At 33.4% G+C, this 16,079-nt stretch overlaps 1 protein-coding gene and 1 pseudogene across 8 annotated transcripts in view; one reads left to right on the top strand and one right to left on the bottom strand.

Annotated features, from left to right (window-relative positions):
• Positions 1-16,079, top strand: part of BCAS3 (BCAS3 microtubule associated cell migration factor) — a 599,290-nt gene that overhangs the window by 170,516 nt on the left and 412,695 nt on the right. For all 8 annotated transcript variants that reach the window (XM_039255980.1, XM_039255983.1, XM_039255979.1 and 5 more), the window contains exon 12: positions 11,970-12,140. In XM_039255980.1, the coding sequence (XP_039111911.1) occupies positions 11,970-12,140 (171 nt within the window). The remainder of the gene's footprint in view (positions 1-11,969; positions 12,141-16,079) is intronic.
• On the bottom strand, positions 4,598-4,882 carry LOC120247898 (annotated as a pseudogene).

The following is a 16,079-nucleotide window of genomic DNA, read 5'->3' as shown; positions in this document are numbered from 1 at the left end:
GGGCAATAGAGAACCTGAAGCAGGCTCTGTACTGACAGCAGCAAGCCCAATGTGGGACCTGAACTCATGAACCTGGAGATCATGACCTGAGCCAAAATTGGACACTCAACCAACTGAGGCATCCACTTTTGCCTGATTTTAATACTTATTCATGTTTCAGTTTATAAATTTACAAAATGAAAGAAAAATAAAACCATGAACATAAAAATTACCCATTTGGTTTTTTTTTTCCCCACATTTTAAATTCCAGTTAGTTAACATACAGTGCAAGGTTGAGTTTCAGGTGTAGAATTTAGTGATTCATCACCCACATATAACACCTGGTGCTCAAGACGAGTGCCCTACTTAATACCCATCACCTATTTGAGCCATCCCCCTGCCCACCTTACCTCCAGTAGTCCTCAGTTCATTGTCTATAGTTAAGAATCTTTCTGATTTGCTTCTGGTTTTCCCCCCATATGTTCATTTGTTTTGTTTCTTACACATATGAGTGAAACATATGGTTTTTGTCTTTCTCTGACTTCTTTTGCTCTCTTGTTCCATCCATATTGTTGTAAGTAGCAAGATTTCATTCTTTATTATGGCTGAGTAATATTCTATTATGTATATATTATATATTCACATCTTCTTTATCCATTCATCAGTGATTGGATACCTGGTCTCTTTCTGTAGTTTGGTTGTTGTTGATTGGATACCTGGTCTCTTTCTGTACTTTGGTTGTTGATAATGCTGCTATAAATATATGTCGGGGTGCCTGTATCCCTTCAAATCAGTATTTTTGTATCCTTTAAGTCAATACCTAGTAATGCGATTGCTGGATTGTAGGTAGTTCTATTTTTTTTTTTTTTAATGTTTATTTTTGAGAGAGAGAGGGAAAGAGAGAGCGTGCATGTGAGCACACATGACTTGGGGAGGGGCAGAGAAAGAAGGAGATACAGAATCCTCAGCAGGCTACAGCCTCTGAGCTGTCAGCACAGAGCCTGATGCGGGGCTTGAACTCTCCAACTGCAAGATCATGACTTGAGCTGAAGTTGGAAGCTTAACTGACTGAGCCACCCAGGCATCCCAGGTAGTTCTATTTTTAACTTTTTGAGGAACTTCTGTACTGTTTTCCATAGTGGCTGCACCAGTTTGCATTCCCACCAAAAGTGTAAGGGAGTCTCCCCTTTCTCATATTCTTCACCTGTCTTTTGTTTCCTGTGTTGTTGATTTTAGCCATTCTGACAGGTATGAGATGATATCTCATTGTAGATTTGATTTGTATTTCCCTGACAATGAATGATGTTGAGCATCTTTTCATGTGTCTGTTAGCCATCTGTAAAGTCACCCATTTCTTGATAGACTTATTGGACTTACCAGGCAGTTAAATCCATATTGTACACTGCCTTTTAAACTTATGTGTAACTTATATGCCATGAAATATTTTTGAAAACATTTTTCGTATATAATGTTTATGTAATTATGGACTCTTGTGTTACTATGAATACTTTGAGATTTATTTTAAGACATTAATTTGGTATTTAGCACTAATATTTAGTTAATTACCCAAAATTATACCAGAAATAGAACGATCCTTCATTTCACTTTCAATGTGTGGATATTGTTTATAGGAAAGATTGGAAAGTTGAGATGATTTTGCCTCCTAAGTGATAATTTTTTCTAGTAAGATATTAGATACAAGAAACTTTGTGGGTAAATTAGCCTTCTGAGGTATAAAGCACTTCCAGTTTTCCATAGGAAGGACGTCAAAATTAAGTAGTCTTTGCTATGATTACATTACATATTATATTTGTATAATATAAATATATAAATATTTAATATAATTTTTGTATAATATATAATAAATATATATTAGTGTATTCACTTGTGAAAATTCATCATGATGTACACTTATAATTCTTGTACTTTTCTGTATGAGGGAATATAAAAGTTTACTAAGAAAAGAACAATCTCACCAATATATCTTCAGACCTAGAAATCTTCTCCAGAGGATGCTCACATTTAAAAGTTAACAATGGCAATATTACAAAGACTCTAACATAGAATAAAAGAATCAGATAATACCTTGTTTTATGATGCAAGATCACCTTGATACTGAATCTTGACAAGAGCATTGTGAAAAAGTAAAACTGTAGGTCTGTCTTACTCATAAACACGAAAAATCCTGAAAAATCCTAAACAAAATACTCGCAGAAAACAATTAAATTATTTGTTGTAAGACTAATGTGTTACAATCCAGTAGAGATAGTTCCATAATATAAGGCTGGGTTATTACTCAGATTCAGTGATGTAATTTGAACATGAACAGAATAAAGGAGAAAAATTATATGATTATCTTAATGCAGACACTAAAAGGGTTTGATAAAATCAAACATATATGCATTGATAAAATCTTTCAGTAAATAGTGATCATTTCTGGCTCTCTGGAATTCAGTTTTTTTCCCTCAAATTTCCAAATTGTTTAAATGTAGTAAACATAGTTAATTTAAAGTCTTTCTGATAACTCCAATGTCTGGCTTCTTTTTGGGTGTATTTCTGTTGTTTGCTATTTTTGCTGGTTCTCACTAATGATATCTTGACTCCTTGTTTGCCAGAATTTATTTAAAAAATCTGTAGAAACAAACTTGAATTTGAGATACCAGAATTCTGTGGCACTCTCAGTCTTGGATCCTCCTAATCCGGTTTCAGGGATTGCTTAGGAATTTAAAGCTCACCTGAAATAACTATGGGAGCGTGATTATTACAGATTAACTCTTATTTCTATTGTTGTGTTTCTTTTTGTCTCAACCAAAAACATGGAGGGAAACTCACTAGATAGATCCCCTTGGATATGACCACCTAATACCACAAGTCCATCAAAAGCACCACTCAGTCTCTTAGAAGCCTCTTCTAGAATCATCAGATTCATCCAGGCCTAAATACCCAGCTTACATGTGTGGGATTTTCTTGTTCTCTAGGATTTTGATCTAGAAACTCTTTACTATCTTGTTAAATATTCAGTACCTTTAAGCAGAGTTTAAAAAAATTCTCCCCAGTTATCCTACTTGTTTTCATTGGTACGATTGATCTGATTTACCTAGCTTGCCATTATTGAAAATAGAAAATAAAATTTTTATTTTCTACCTACCTATTTATCTACCTGGAAATGATAAAAATGATAATTTTTGAGACACAACATGGAAGATATTTAAAAAGCCATGTAGTATGTGCTCCTTAAGAAAATACTAATCTTAAAATTTCACATTGCTTGTTAAATCACTTTTTTCAGAAAGATTAATCATTATTTTTCTCTTGCTGATAACAGTTATTTATATGACTTCATAGACTGTACCCACTTTGTTATACAGATGGATTAATTATTAAATTTTTATTCTTTTTTTGGTCTCACTAGATAGTTGTAAGCAAAAATATATTAATTGTATATGTACTTGGATCTCCTTAAAGGAAATAATGTTTTTTTACAGTTTCTCTGGATTTTCATAATAGTACTTAAAATGTATCTTTCTACTTCTAGATTTTTCCTTTGCTTTTCCAAATAATTTATTTGGCTTTCCTTATGAAGAATATAATGGTGATGAATTCTCTGTGGCAGTGCTAAGGGAAAAATTTAATACTGAAACATTTCAAATTGGATTATTTTGATACATTTGAAAAAATCTTGGTCCATATTTCCTAGTTACCACATATCTGTCCTGTTTGATTTTTTTCTTTTAATGTGTTTTAACCCCAGTGTGGTAAATTGATTTAATAAAAATGCCAACCCCCCCCACCCCGTTATCTGATAACTTCTTAATGACAACTAACAGCTTTTGTGAGAGCACCACCATTAGCACTAATGGAAAGGGGTGGACAGCTGATATGGCATGAGAAAGGCTGAAGATGACTAGTGACCCTTTGACAAATCTGTCTGCACACTACAGAATACGTCCCATACTCATTTGAATTTTTGGTCTAATGGATTATCTGACATATATGTTATAGTCTTATGTTCAGCTCTCTTACAAGATAGAGTTTGGTTCTGTGATAACTCCTGTTAAGATTAGTCAGGAATATAATAAACTTTTTATCTACCTCAGGCTGTGAAGACACTAGCATAATTTCAGATCTCCATTTGGCCAAATTAGATTATTTTATTCCTAATTTTTACTGAGCCTTCATCCTTTTTGGTTGTTCAGGAAATTATCAGGTATGTATACAGTCTTTTGACTAAAATGTAATGAAAAGACTAGTTACTCTGAGGTGATTTAGGTATCTAAATATGGCATATGGGCACTATTAAATAACATTATATATTTCTTCTGGACAACATGTTTGATTCTAACATGGAAACAAATTTCTTCTAGAAGCAAAGGTATTTATTTACTGATGCAGTAAACTTCCAGTACCCCTCGGTCATCCCCTGCTTTGTACCTTATTTTGAAAGTTAATGAATTATGATTGATAGTACTATCTTGTCACTTACTATATAAGTGCAGATTTGATGATTGTTAAGGTTTGGGTTTAGATTTTTTTTTTTTTTTCAATCAAAACCTCTCACGTTTATTACTGAACCAACCTACTGGTTCAGGAGCAACGTAATAGAGAAGTTATTTCCTTGATAAGTTATTGCTATGGGGCATGTGACGGGCAGGTGTCGCATCAGGAACACAGGATTCAAGCGGCATGATAAACGGGGAAACGCGTGCCATTGCCATCTCACGTAGGATCACTCACAGACCCAGCTTTGTTCTTCTCCAGTTGTCGCCTCTTGGAGTTGTACCTGATTTTGTTACCAGTTTTCATCCGAATCCACTGGGGAATGGGACGATTCTGCTTTTGTTTCTTGGCCAGGAATCGCTTGATCCTGAAAGTCTTATGAGAAGACATGGTGAGAAAGAGCCAGCAACACCTGGGTTTAGATTTTTATCCACTAATAAGATTACCCCACTGGTTGTTTTAAGTTTGTGTGTGTGTGTGTGTGAATTATCAGTAACTCTTCATGTGATATGAGGCTTTGACTGAAATATACTTCTGTTTTCCCCTTTTCTGGAGTCTTTTTCCTAGTTCTCTTATATTGACTTTCCTTTTATCTTGTGGTTTCTTTGGTACATTTCTTCCCATTTTAGCTTGATTCCTATTCATTGGTATCAAAGCATGAAATAATAGTCTCAAGGGCAAATGGAGAGGATATACAACCAAAGACTTGAAACCTGAAAGGCACATTCCTTTGATTAAAGGGATAGCTCTGTTTAAGTGGGAGCATCTCCATTAGCATTAATGGAGTAAGTACCACAGCTGAGGCATCTCAGAGGTTAATCAGGCTGCCTAGCCAGCTTTGACATCAATACACTGTGGCGCCTGATTTTGTTGGTCCTTCAGAGGCTTTCTTGACAACACTCTAACAGACTTTGTGTAAGTTATTTCTTGTGAATTATTGAAACAAATGTTTGGCTGCTAATTGAGGAACGCTAATGTGTTTTATAATCACTGCAGCTTGAGTTTTTAGTGCTAAACAAAGGAGTTACAATTGATTTGTGGCCTTTTCTTGGTTTCAGTCAGCTGTAAGTTATATCTTTTTGCTCGAGTTCAGCAAATGGCTTTGATGGTCATTTTATTTAAGTATTTATTAGGACACACTATTATGGTCTTCATTTTTCCACCTCCCCACCCCCGTGCCACACACGCAGTATATGTATTTGTTCTGAATTTGTGAAGTGTGAGATCACAAGTAGCAACAGGAATAGTACTGGTTGGTGGTTAAAATCAGGCTTTGGAGATAGACAGTTCTGGTATTGAATTCTGGCTTTGTCATTGGTTAGCTATTTGAGATGCTGTTTGCTTAACTACCGGGGCTTCAATTTTCTGTTCTATAAACCTGAGGTGTTGTTGGAAATCTGTAGAGATCACTTATGGAAAGAGCCTTGACAAGTTCACAATTAAGGTTCCGTAGAACATAGTTCCAGTAAACGACACATATATTACTAGTGTTAATTACTAGTGTTAGTTATATGGTGTTTTAATGGAAAGTTTCCTTGGAAAATAGATTTTCTTATTTTAATTCCAATCTAAATGTTGATTAAATCACATTTAGGCCTTTATAAATTACCTTCTTTGCCATTTATAAAACTATTTGAAATATTATGTATATTAATAATTTTCATTTTAAAGTTTAGTTACATACCAGAGTATAGGTGAGCATATTTCTCCATGATTATTCTGAAAAGAGAGTCACTTAATTAAAGATTAATATGCAATATTTTAATAAACACTTTCTTACAATTGGAATTGGAAAAATTATTTCTGAATGTCTGTATTATATGTAATTTTTGATATATCCATGTAGTCTAGACTACTTATTTTGGCTCTACTGGTTAGATCTTTTTCAGTATTTATGAATCACGTGCTTATCCCTGTTTTTTTCTCTTTTAGACAAAAACCCCTCCCACAAAAACCTCTTACTTTAACATTATTGTGAAAGTAAGCAGATAATAAGATTCATATAAAAGAGAAATACATGAATTAGTTTATCTATTTGCTTCAAATGAAATGCAACTAAAATATAATTAAAAAACATCTTATGTTGTCTTTAATTGAAATAGTATATTAGAAGCATTATATTGAATTGTTTTCTGTTACCAGAGAGAAAATAACCTTCTTAGCTAATCTTTTATGATGTTTTATTCATCTAGTAATTGATATCTTAGATGGAGACTGTATTTCTACATGCCAAATATTTTTTTAATTGAGGTAAAATTGGTATGTAACATAGAAGTTTTATATGTACATTGTAATTTGACATCTATATGCACTACAAAGTGATCGCCACCAAAAGTCTAGAAACCATTCATCACCCTCGAATTGACTGCCTTCACCCATTTTGCTCACCTCCCAACCCCCTTCCCCTCTGGTAATCAATCTGTTCTCTGTATCTGTGAGTTTGTTTTTATATTCTTTTGTTTCTTAGATTCCACATATGAGTGATATCAAATGGTATCTTTTTTCCGCCTGACTTATTTCACTTAATACCCTCAAGGTCCATCCATGTTGTCACAAATGGCAATATTTCATTCTTCTGTATGTCTAAGTAGTATTCTGTGTGTGTGTGTGTGTGTGTGTGTGTGTGTGTGTAATATCCATTTATCTATCAGTGGACACACTTAGGTTGTTTCTATATCTTGGCTATTATATATAATGCTGCAATGAACATAGAGGTTTATATATCTTTTTGAATTAGTATTTTCATATTCTTTGTGTAAATACCCAGAAGTAGAATAGCTGGACCATATGGTACATCTCTTCCTAATATTTTGAGGAATCTTTATACTATTTTTTTGTAGTGGCTGTACCAATTTACCTTCCCATTGACAACATACAAGGGCTCTCTTTTGTCCGCATTCTAACACTTATTATTTCTTGTCTTTTTGATAGCAGCCATTCGGACAGGTGTGAAGTGATATCTCATTGCAGTTTTGATTTGCATTTCCTTGCTGATTAGTGATGTTGAACATCTTTTCATGTCTGTTGGCCACCTGTATGTGTTCTTTGGAAAAATGTCTCTTCAGATACTCTGCCCATTTTTTTCTTATTGTTGCTATTGTTGATTTCTAGGAGTTTTTTATATACATTTTGGATATTAACCCTGTATTAGATATATGATTTGTAAATATTTTCTCCCATTAAGCATTTTCATTTTGAAGTTGTTTTCTTTTGCTATGCAGAAGCAGCTTTTTAGTTTGATATAGTCCCATTGGTTTACTTTTGCATTTGTTTCCCTTGCCTTTGAAGTCAGGTCCACAAACGCATCTCTAAGATGGATGTTAATGAGCGTAATTACCACCTATTTTTTCTTGTAGGAATTTTGTGGCTTTAGGTCTTACATTTAATTCCTAAATAATTTTGACTTAATTTTTATGTATGTTATAAGAGAGCGATCTAGTTTAATTCTGTTGCATAACTGTCCAGTTTTTCTGGAACCATTTATTGAAGAGACCATCCTTTCTCCATTGTATGTTCTTGGCTTCTTTGTTGTAAATTAATTGTATATTTGGGGAGTTATTTCTTAGCTATCAGTTTTGTTCCATTGATATGTCTGTCTTTTTTATACCAATAACATACTGTTTTGATTACTATTAGTTTGTATAATACTTTGAAATCAAGGACCATGATTTCAAAACCTTCAGCTTTGTTCTTTTTTCTCAGGATTGCTTTGGCTATTCTGGGTCTCTTATGGTTCTATGCAAATTTTAGAATTATTAATTCTAGTTCTGTGAAAAATGCCTCTGGAATTTTGGTAGAGATTGTATTGAATCTGTAGATTGCTTTGGGTAGTATGGATGTTTTAACAATGTTAATTCTTCCAATCTATGAGCATGGTATATCTTTCCATTTATTTGCATTTTCTTCAGTTTCTTTCATCAGTGTCTTATAGTTCTTGGTATAGGTTTTTCATTCCCTGGTTAAATTTATTCCTAGGTATTTTATTCTTTTTGATGCAGTGGTAAATGACATTGCTTTCTTAATTTCTTTTTTTTTCTGTAGCTTGTTATTAGTATATAGAAATATCACAGATTTCTGTATATTGATTTTGTATTCTGCAACTTCACTGACTTTTTTTATTTATTTATTTATTTTTTTAATGTTTTATTTACTTCTAGCAGAGAGAGAGAGACAGCGTGAGCAGGGGAGGGTCAGAGAGAGAGGGAGTCACAGACTCTGAAACAGGCTCCAGGCTCTGAGCTGGCAGTCAGCACAGAGCCCGACGCGGGGCTTGAACCCATGAACCGCAAGATCATGACCTAAGCGAAAGTTGGACGCTTAACCGACTAAGCCACCCAGGCGCCCCATTTACTGACTTTATTTGTTTTAACAGCTTTTTGATGGAGGTTTTGTATGTATTTGCACATAGTAACACTTTTACTACTTCTTTTCTGTTTTGGATGCCTTTTATTTTTCTTGTCTTATTGCTGTGACTAGGCTTCCAATGTTATATTGAATAAAAGTGGAGAAAGTGGACATTCTTGCTTATCTTGTTCCCAATCTTAGAGGACAATCTTCCAGTTTTTCAGTATTAAGTATGATACTAGCTATAGGTTTATCATATAAGGCCTTTATGATGTTGAGGTATGTATCCTTTATACCCACATTGTTGAGAGTTTTTATCATAAATGGAGGTTGAATTTTTTCAAATGTTTTTTCTGAACCTATTGAAATGATCTTATGATCTTTATCCTTCATTTTGTTAATGTGGTGTATGATATTGATTGATTTGTGGATGTTAAACCATTCTAGCCTCTCTGGAATAAATCCCATTTGATCATGGTGTATGATCCTTTTAATATGTTGTTGAGTTTAATATGTTGTTGAATTTAATATGTTGTTGAATTAATATGTTGTTGAATATGCTATTTTGTTAAGGACTTCTGCATCTATGTTCATCAGGAATATTGGCCTGTAATTTTTCTTTCTTGTAGTGTCCTCATTTGTTTTTGGTATCAGGGTAATGTTCATGTCACATTTTACATCTTTTTATTTTATGCATCCTTTCACTAATTGTAGTTTTAATTAATTTTACTACTCTTCTCTTTTAGCATTCATACTTGGCTTTATAAGTGATTGATCCACTGTCTTTACTATATATTTATCTTTTCCAGTGAGTTTTATTTTGTATGTTTCTTTGACACTAAAATATTAAGTATTTTTTTCAGCCTAAAAGATGTCCCATTTACATTTCTGGTAAGACCATTTTAGCAATGATGAATTCTTTAGTTTTTGCTTATCTGGAAAACTCTTAATTTCCCCTTCAATTCTAAGTGATAACTTTGCTAGGTAGAGAATTCTTGGTTGAAAGTGTTTTCCTTTTAGCACTTTGAATATGTCATGCCACTCCTTTCTGGCCTACAAAGTTTCTGCTAAAAAATCTTGACAGCCTTATGTGGCTTCCTTGTATGTATTTCTCTTAATGATTTTAAGATTCTCCTTTTAATTTTTACTGTTTTAATTATAATGTGTCTTGGTGTGGATCTCTCTGGGTTTGTCTTATTTGGAACTGTCTGGGGTTCCCACTTGTATGTCTGTTTCCTTTCCAAGATTAGGGAAGTATTCAGCTATTAGTTTTTAAAAATTTTTTCTGGCCCTTTCTCTCTTCTCCTCTGGGAATCATATAATGTGAATGTTTTTCTGTTTGAAGTTCTCCCAAGGTTTTTTTCAATATATATATATATTTATTTTAATTCTTTTTTCTTTTTGCTCCTTTGGGTGAGTTTCATTGTTTTGTCCCCTGATCTGCTTCTGTGAAATATTTAACAGATCTAGTCTGTTGTTGAACCCCTCTAGTATAATGGGTTCACTTATACTATATAATAAGTTCACTTATTATATTTTCAGCTTTGTAACTTCTGTTTGATATTTTTAAATATTTTTTCTCTTTTTGTTGAAGTTTACACTATGTTAATTCATTCCTCTGAGTTTGGTGAGCATCTTTATGGCCATTCCTTTGAACTCTGTTGCTTATCTCATTTTATTAAGGTCTTTTTCTGAAATTTTGTTCTTTGTTTGGGACATATTCCTCTGTCTTCTTATCTTGCCTTTCTGTGTTTGTTTGTATGAATTAGGCAAATCAGTTACCTCTATACCAGTCTTGAAGGAGTGGCCTTCAAATATCTTATGGGACTCAGAAGCACTTATGCATCCTGGCCACCAATGCTGGGTGCTCATGCCAGGTGCTCAAGGGGTATCTCCTGTGCAAGGTGTACCTGGCTAACCACCTCCTGTGGAGGAGCTGTGGCTGTGGCATGAGTATGTGGGTCCCTTGTTGGGCCCACCTGTGATGTGTGGCTGTGGCGTAGGAATGAGTGTCTATGTGCCTAACCTTATTGTGTAATATTATATAACAGCATAGTATAGATTTAATTTGGAAGCATAGCATTTTTCACATAGGCATTATACCAGTGTTCAGTCTTTTTCATGTTAAAAAATAGACTGAAATTTAGATTTATAATATTTCAAAAAATAACCACAGATGTTGGTGAGGGTGTGGAGAGAGGGGAACCCTTTTATACTATTGGTGGGAATACAAATTAGTGCAGCCACTCCGGAAAAACAGTATGGAGGCTCCTCAAAAAGTTAAAAAATAGAACTACCCTATCATCCAGCCATTATACTACTGGGTATTTACCCAAAGAATACAAAAATAATGATTCAAAGGGACACATGCACCCCGATGTTAATAGTAGCATTATCAATAATAGCCAAATTATGGAAAGATTCCAGGTGTCTATTGACTGATAAATGGATAAAGAAGATGTGAGATAAACAAAGCCAAATACACAAATAGAAATATTACTCAGCCATAAAAAATAATGACATATTGCCATTGTTAAATGCATTAAGGAGAGGAGAAAAAAGAAATTTTGTTTACAAAAATATAATTTTCCTGCTGTGGTTGAGTGGCTCAGTTAGTTAAGCTTTAGACTTTGGCTCAGGTCATGATCTCCTGGTTTGTGAGTTCAAGCCCTGCATCAGGCTCTGTGGTTCAGCTTGGAGCCTGGAGCCTGTTTCGGATTCTGTATCTCCCTCTCTCTCTGCCTCTCCCCTTCTCATGCTCTGTCTGTCTGTCTCTCAAAAATAAATAAACATAAAATATATGTGTAAATATATACTATATATGTAAATACATACATACATACAATATATATATATATAATCGTTCCCTCATGTGAAACAAAGCACTTTAATCATTTACTTGTGACCCTATTCTCACTGTGCTGATTTTGGGATTCTACTGATACCATTCACTCAAACTAATACTGATTTTCTAACTAAAATTTAAGATCATATGAAAAGTCAGCTGAGTTTCTGGGACGGTTAACTGTTGCATATAGGTTTGTAAGACAACAGGAAATTTAAGTGGTAGGAGAATAAACCAAATGGTTATTTCTGTTTATAATACATATACTGATGTGAAGTCATATATTTTATATTTCATTGCACAGACATTGAAAACTGGTCTGACAATGGTCGGGAAAGTGGTGACTCAGCTGACAGGCACGCTGCCTTCAGGTGTGACAGAAGATGATGTTGCCCTCCATAGTAATTCAAGGAGGAGTCCTCTGGTTCCAGGCATTATCACAGTAATTGACACTGAAACAGTTGGAGAGGGCCAGGTAAGAACTTCCAATGTAAATAATATAAAAATAACGCTTGTTGGGGTGCCTGGGTGGCTTAGTTAAGCGTCTAACTCTTGGTTTTGGCTAAGGTCATGATCACAAGGTTTTGTGAGTTTGAGCTCTGCATTGGGCTCTGTGCTAAAGTGCAAAGCCGACTAGGGATTCTGTCTCCCTCTGTCTCTGCCCCTCCCCCACTTGTGCTGTTTCTTTCTCTCTCAAAATAAATAAATAAACTTTAAAAAAATAATAAAAATGACACTAGATATAACCTCAGTTGGAAGATTAATAATTGATCTTTAAGGCAGAGGCTTGCTCATAGAAGCAATCAATAGGGCCTTCCATGTTTTGGAGGAAATTAAATAAATTATTGACTAATTATGATGTTTACAAGTGATAATAAATAAATAATATCAAATTTTATTACACGCTTATTTATAAATATGAGAAATACACAAAGTCTCTAAGTGTATGTTAGAACACATACATGGTAATGTTTATCTATATACATACACTGTAATCCTATATCTTCAGATAATGCAGAAACATTTAGAATATAATAATCTAATTATAAACATGAAAAAATAAATTACATAGTGTAAATCTGGCTGGTAATAAGCCAGTTGGGTTTTGTTTTCTTCTCCCATGCATTCATAAAAATCATTTTCTTTTATATCACAGTCTTGAATTTTAAAATACATTTCTGGGGCTGACTGGGTTGCCAAGTCTGTTAAGTATCTGACTCTTAATTTAGGCTCAGGTCATGGTTTCATTGTGAGTTCAAGCCCCACGTTGGGCTCTGGGCTGGTGGTGTGGAGTCTGCTTGGGATTCGCTCTCTCCCTCTCTCTCTGTCCCTTCCCTGCTCGTGTTCTCTTTCTCTCAAATTAAATAAAATAAACATTAAAAAAATACATTTTTGAAAGGAAGTTAATTTTAAACTTCTAAGAGTTTGTCATCATTGCTATAAAAAATTCAATTAAAATTGATTAAGAGAATAGGAAAGAAGTAGAGCAACATTTATGAAATAGAAATTATTTTAATTTTATATAGAATATATATTTAATTCTTTTTTCAGAACATAATGCCTGGAATCTATGTGAGTCTTTAAAGTATTAACCCTAAATACTGCATGTTCTTTTTAGGAAATCTTTTTTCAGTTTATATAGTGATTCAATACCTGATAAAAGATAATTTTTGACTCAATACTCATGGACTAGTTCCTATAGTAAGATCAAGTTGCATTTCAAAAAATTGTAGGCTCCACTGCAATTAAATGACAAAAAAAATCTTGAAGTTCTAGGTAACTGAATTTAGCTATTATATTTTATTTGAAATCAGAATACTAATCATTCTCCACGTCTCCCACGTTAACTTTGTGGTTCACCAAACATGTTATAGTGCAGGCCTGTATTCTTGTTTAAAACTCTTTTTAATGAAGTGCTAGCAGACTTTGCAGTTGACTTGTAATGAGTTTTTTTTAAGTTGTGTTAATTAGCTCAAGTTGACAGACACAGACATGTTAATTTTCTTTCTTAATTGGAATTAAATATTTAAACCCTTAGTGTTTTATGAGTGTTAAAGTAAAAAATATTTTCTTTTGTCCTTTGATTCTTAATCAATTTACCTCCAAGGCCACCCACATTTACTGAGTAGTAACAATCCTCCTGAACATTGTCTAGTTTGGTGAGTATAATATGTAAGTCTGTTAAACATCTAACATTTGTTGACAGATGGATTCTGGTCATTTAAAAGTAGAAAATGTTATCTCGTTATTTTTGGTGAAATAGAGGTATAACTCAATTTATTTTATTATATTTAAGTGTAGAAACATGTAAAAAGAAAATTTTTAAGTAAATACATAATTATAGTTAATGGCCTTACATTAAATAATGCCCTTATGTTTTGAAATATGTCTCCCCTGTTGTTTATTAACTTTTTATAACTTTAAAATGAATTCTCAGATTTGAAGTATGGAAATGAAGTGTAGATTGTGGAGTTGCAAAAGTTCATTTTTCTTGGATAATTAATTATTGACACTCGGAACAAGTAAAGTTGTTTGTTAGGAAATAAGAGTTATAGAAATGTTAGCTTTAAAAGTTAAAATAAGTTAAAAAGTGTCATTCAGCCTGAAGAATATTATCTTTTCTATTATTTGTTGAGATTATAATCTCTTTTCATTCCGTTTTAACATTCTGAATTTTTAATTGATTTAAAAATTCTTTTTATAAAGCAGGAAGTAAATTGACATTCAATAAATGGTAAGTTGCTATGTGCATTTTGAAAGAATTATAACTATTTTTTTAAAGCAACAAGATTTCCTGACTATAATACTATCCTCCTCTTTTTCATTAAAGTGAATCTGTTTTTTGTCAAGAAGACATTTTTGTCTCTGATACATAGTTCAGTTGGAGTAGAGGGCTGTTTTTAGGTTACGCTGGATTGTATTAAAAAGACTTCAGTGGTTATTGTCATAGATTTATCACCACTAGCCCTTTCCAACTGATGTTTGACCTTAGCTGTAATGTTTTTCCTTTTCCATATATGTCTCAGGAGCTAAAGCTGACGTTGTGTTCATTTTTTCTGTTTAAATCCATTGAGCCTTTAACAAAGATATTTTCATGTTTACAGTGGCAGTATGTAAAATTTGATTCACCGTTTTTCTAATCCTAAATTGATTAGTTTGATTTTATGTTGATGGGATCATTGTGTGGTAACTGCATTACAGAAGAGTGGATTTGTCTTTGTGTCCATTTTTTAATCTGTGTTACTTGTTTTATTTAAAAGCATTTTGTGGCTAAGATAAGCTACGTGGTATTAATTTGCCTTTACGCATTTATATAATTGAAGTTAGCAGTGTGGCAAAGTCTCTAGTCAAAGGAATATGCGCCAGAATGATGACCTAAACTTGCGCTATTTCTTTCCCTGAGTACAAGTGTTATCCATAATAATTTAGTGGTTCCTGAAGTGTTTTATCTATCTTTCTGTCCACATAATAAAGGCTTATCTACCTTGTATCAGTTAAAGTGCTTTAAATAATATTAATATAGTCAAGTTATTATTAACACATGCTTAAGAAGTTCAGCCTGTTTAGTTGAAGTGGTGAGTAAAAGTACATGTCTTAGGATAATTGTATTGGGATATATTTTATATTATTAATTTGATGTTGTAGACAAAGTGATAATGCAGTGGAGAAAATCCTTCCAAAAGTATCTGGTTGTTATATTTGTGAAACTTATAAGGAGAAGATTTAAAAAATTTTACGTAGTAGTATCAGGCATTACTGTACACTAATACTCATATGCCTTCTTCTGTATTGGTACCATCAAATAAAGAACTCTGTACTAATTGTATTGGAGATGGAGATATATATAGGATTATAATATATGAAAGGAAAGGAAATCTTTTAAGATTGAGTTAAAATAGTTAAGTAGACAAAAGACAAATATTTCACAGAAAAAATTAAAACATACAGATTGTCCCTGATTTAAAATGTCTTGACTTAATGATTTTTCAACTTTATGATGGTGTGAAAGTGATATGAATTCAGTAGAAACCATACTTTGAATTTTGAATTTGAACTTTCCCTAGTTCAGTGATATGTGGTGTAATACTCTTATGATTCTGGACAGCAACAACCAGCTGCAGCTCTGAGTTGAGTCAGCCACTTGATTGCAAGGGTAAACAACTGATACAACTTATCTGCACCCATATAACCCTTCTGTTTCTCACTTTCAGTACGGTATTCAAGAAGTTACATGAGATATCCAACATTTTATTATAATTTTTTTAAATATTTTTATTTATTTCTAGGAGAGAGAGAGAGAGACAGCATGAGCAGGGGAGGGTCAGAGAGAGAGGGAGATACAGACTCTGAAACAGGCTCCAGGCTCTGAGCTGGCAGTCAGCACAGAGCCCGACGCGGGGCTCGAACCCACGAA

The sequence above is a fragment of the Hyaena hyaena genome, unplaced genomic scaffold (assembly GCF_003009895.1).
Source record: "Hyaena hyaena isolate Hyena2069 unplaced genomic scaffold, ASM300989v1 scaffold_553, whole genome shotgun sequence".
In the NCBI taxonomy this organism is placed as follows: Eukaryota; Metazoa; Chordata; class Mammalia; order Carnivora; family Hyaenidae; genus Hyaena; species Hyaena hyaena.
The sequence above is the reverse complement of the archived record's forward strand: the minus strand, read 5'-3'. Positions and strand labels throughout refer to the sequence as shown.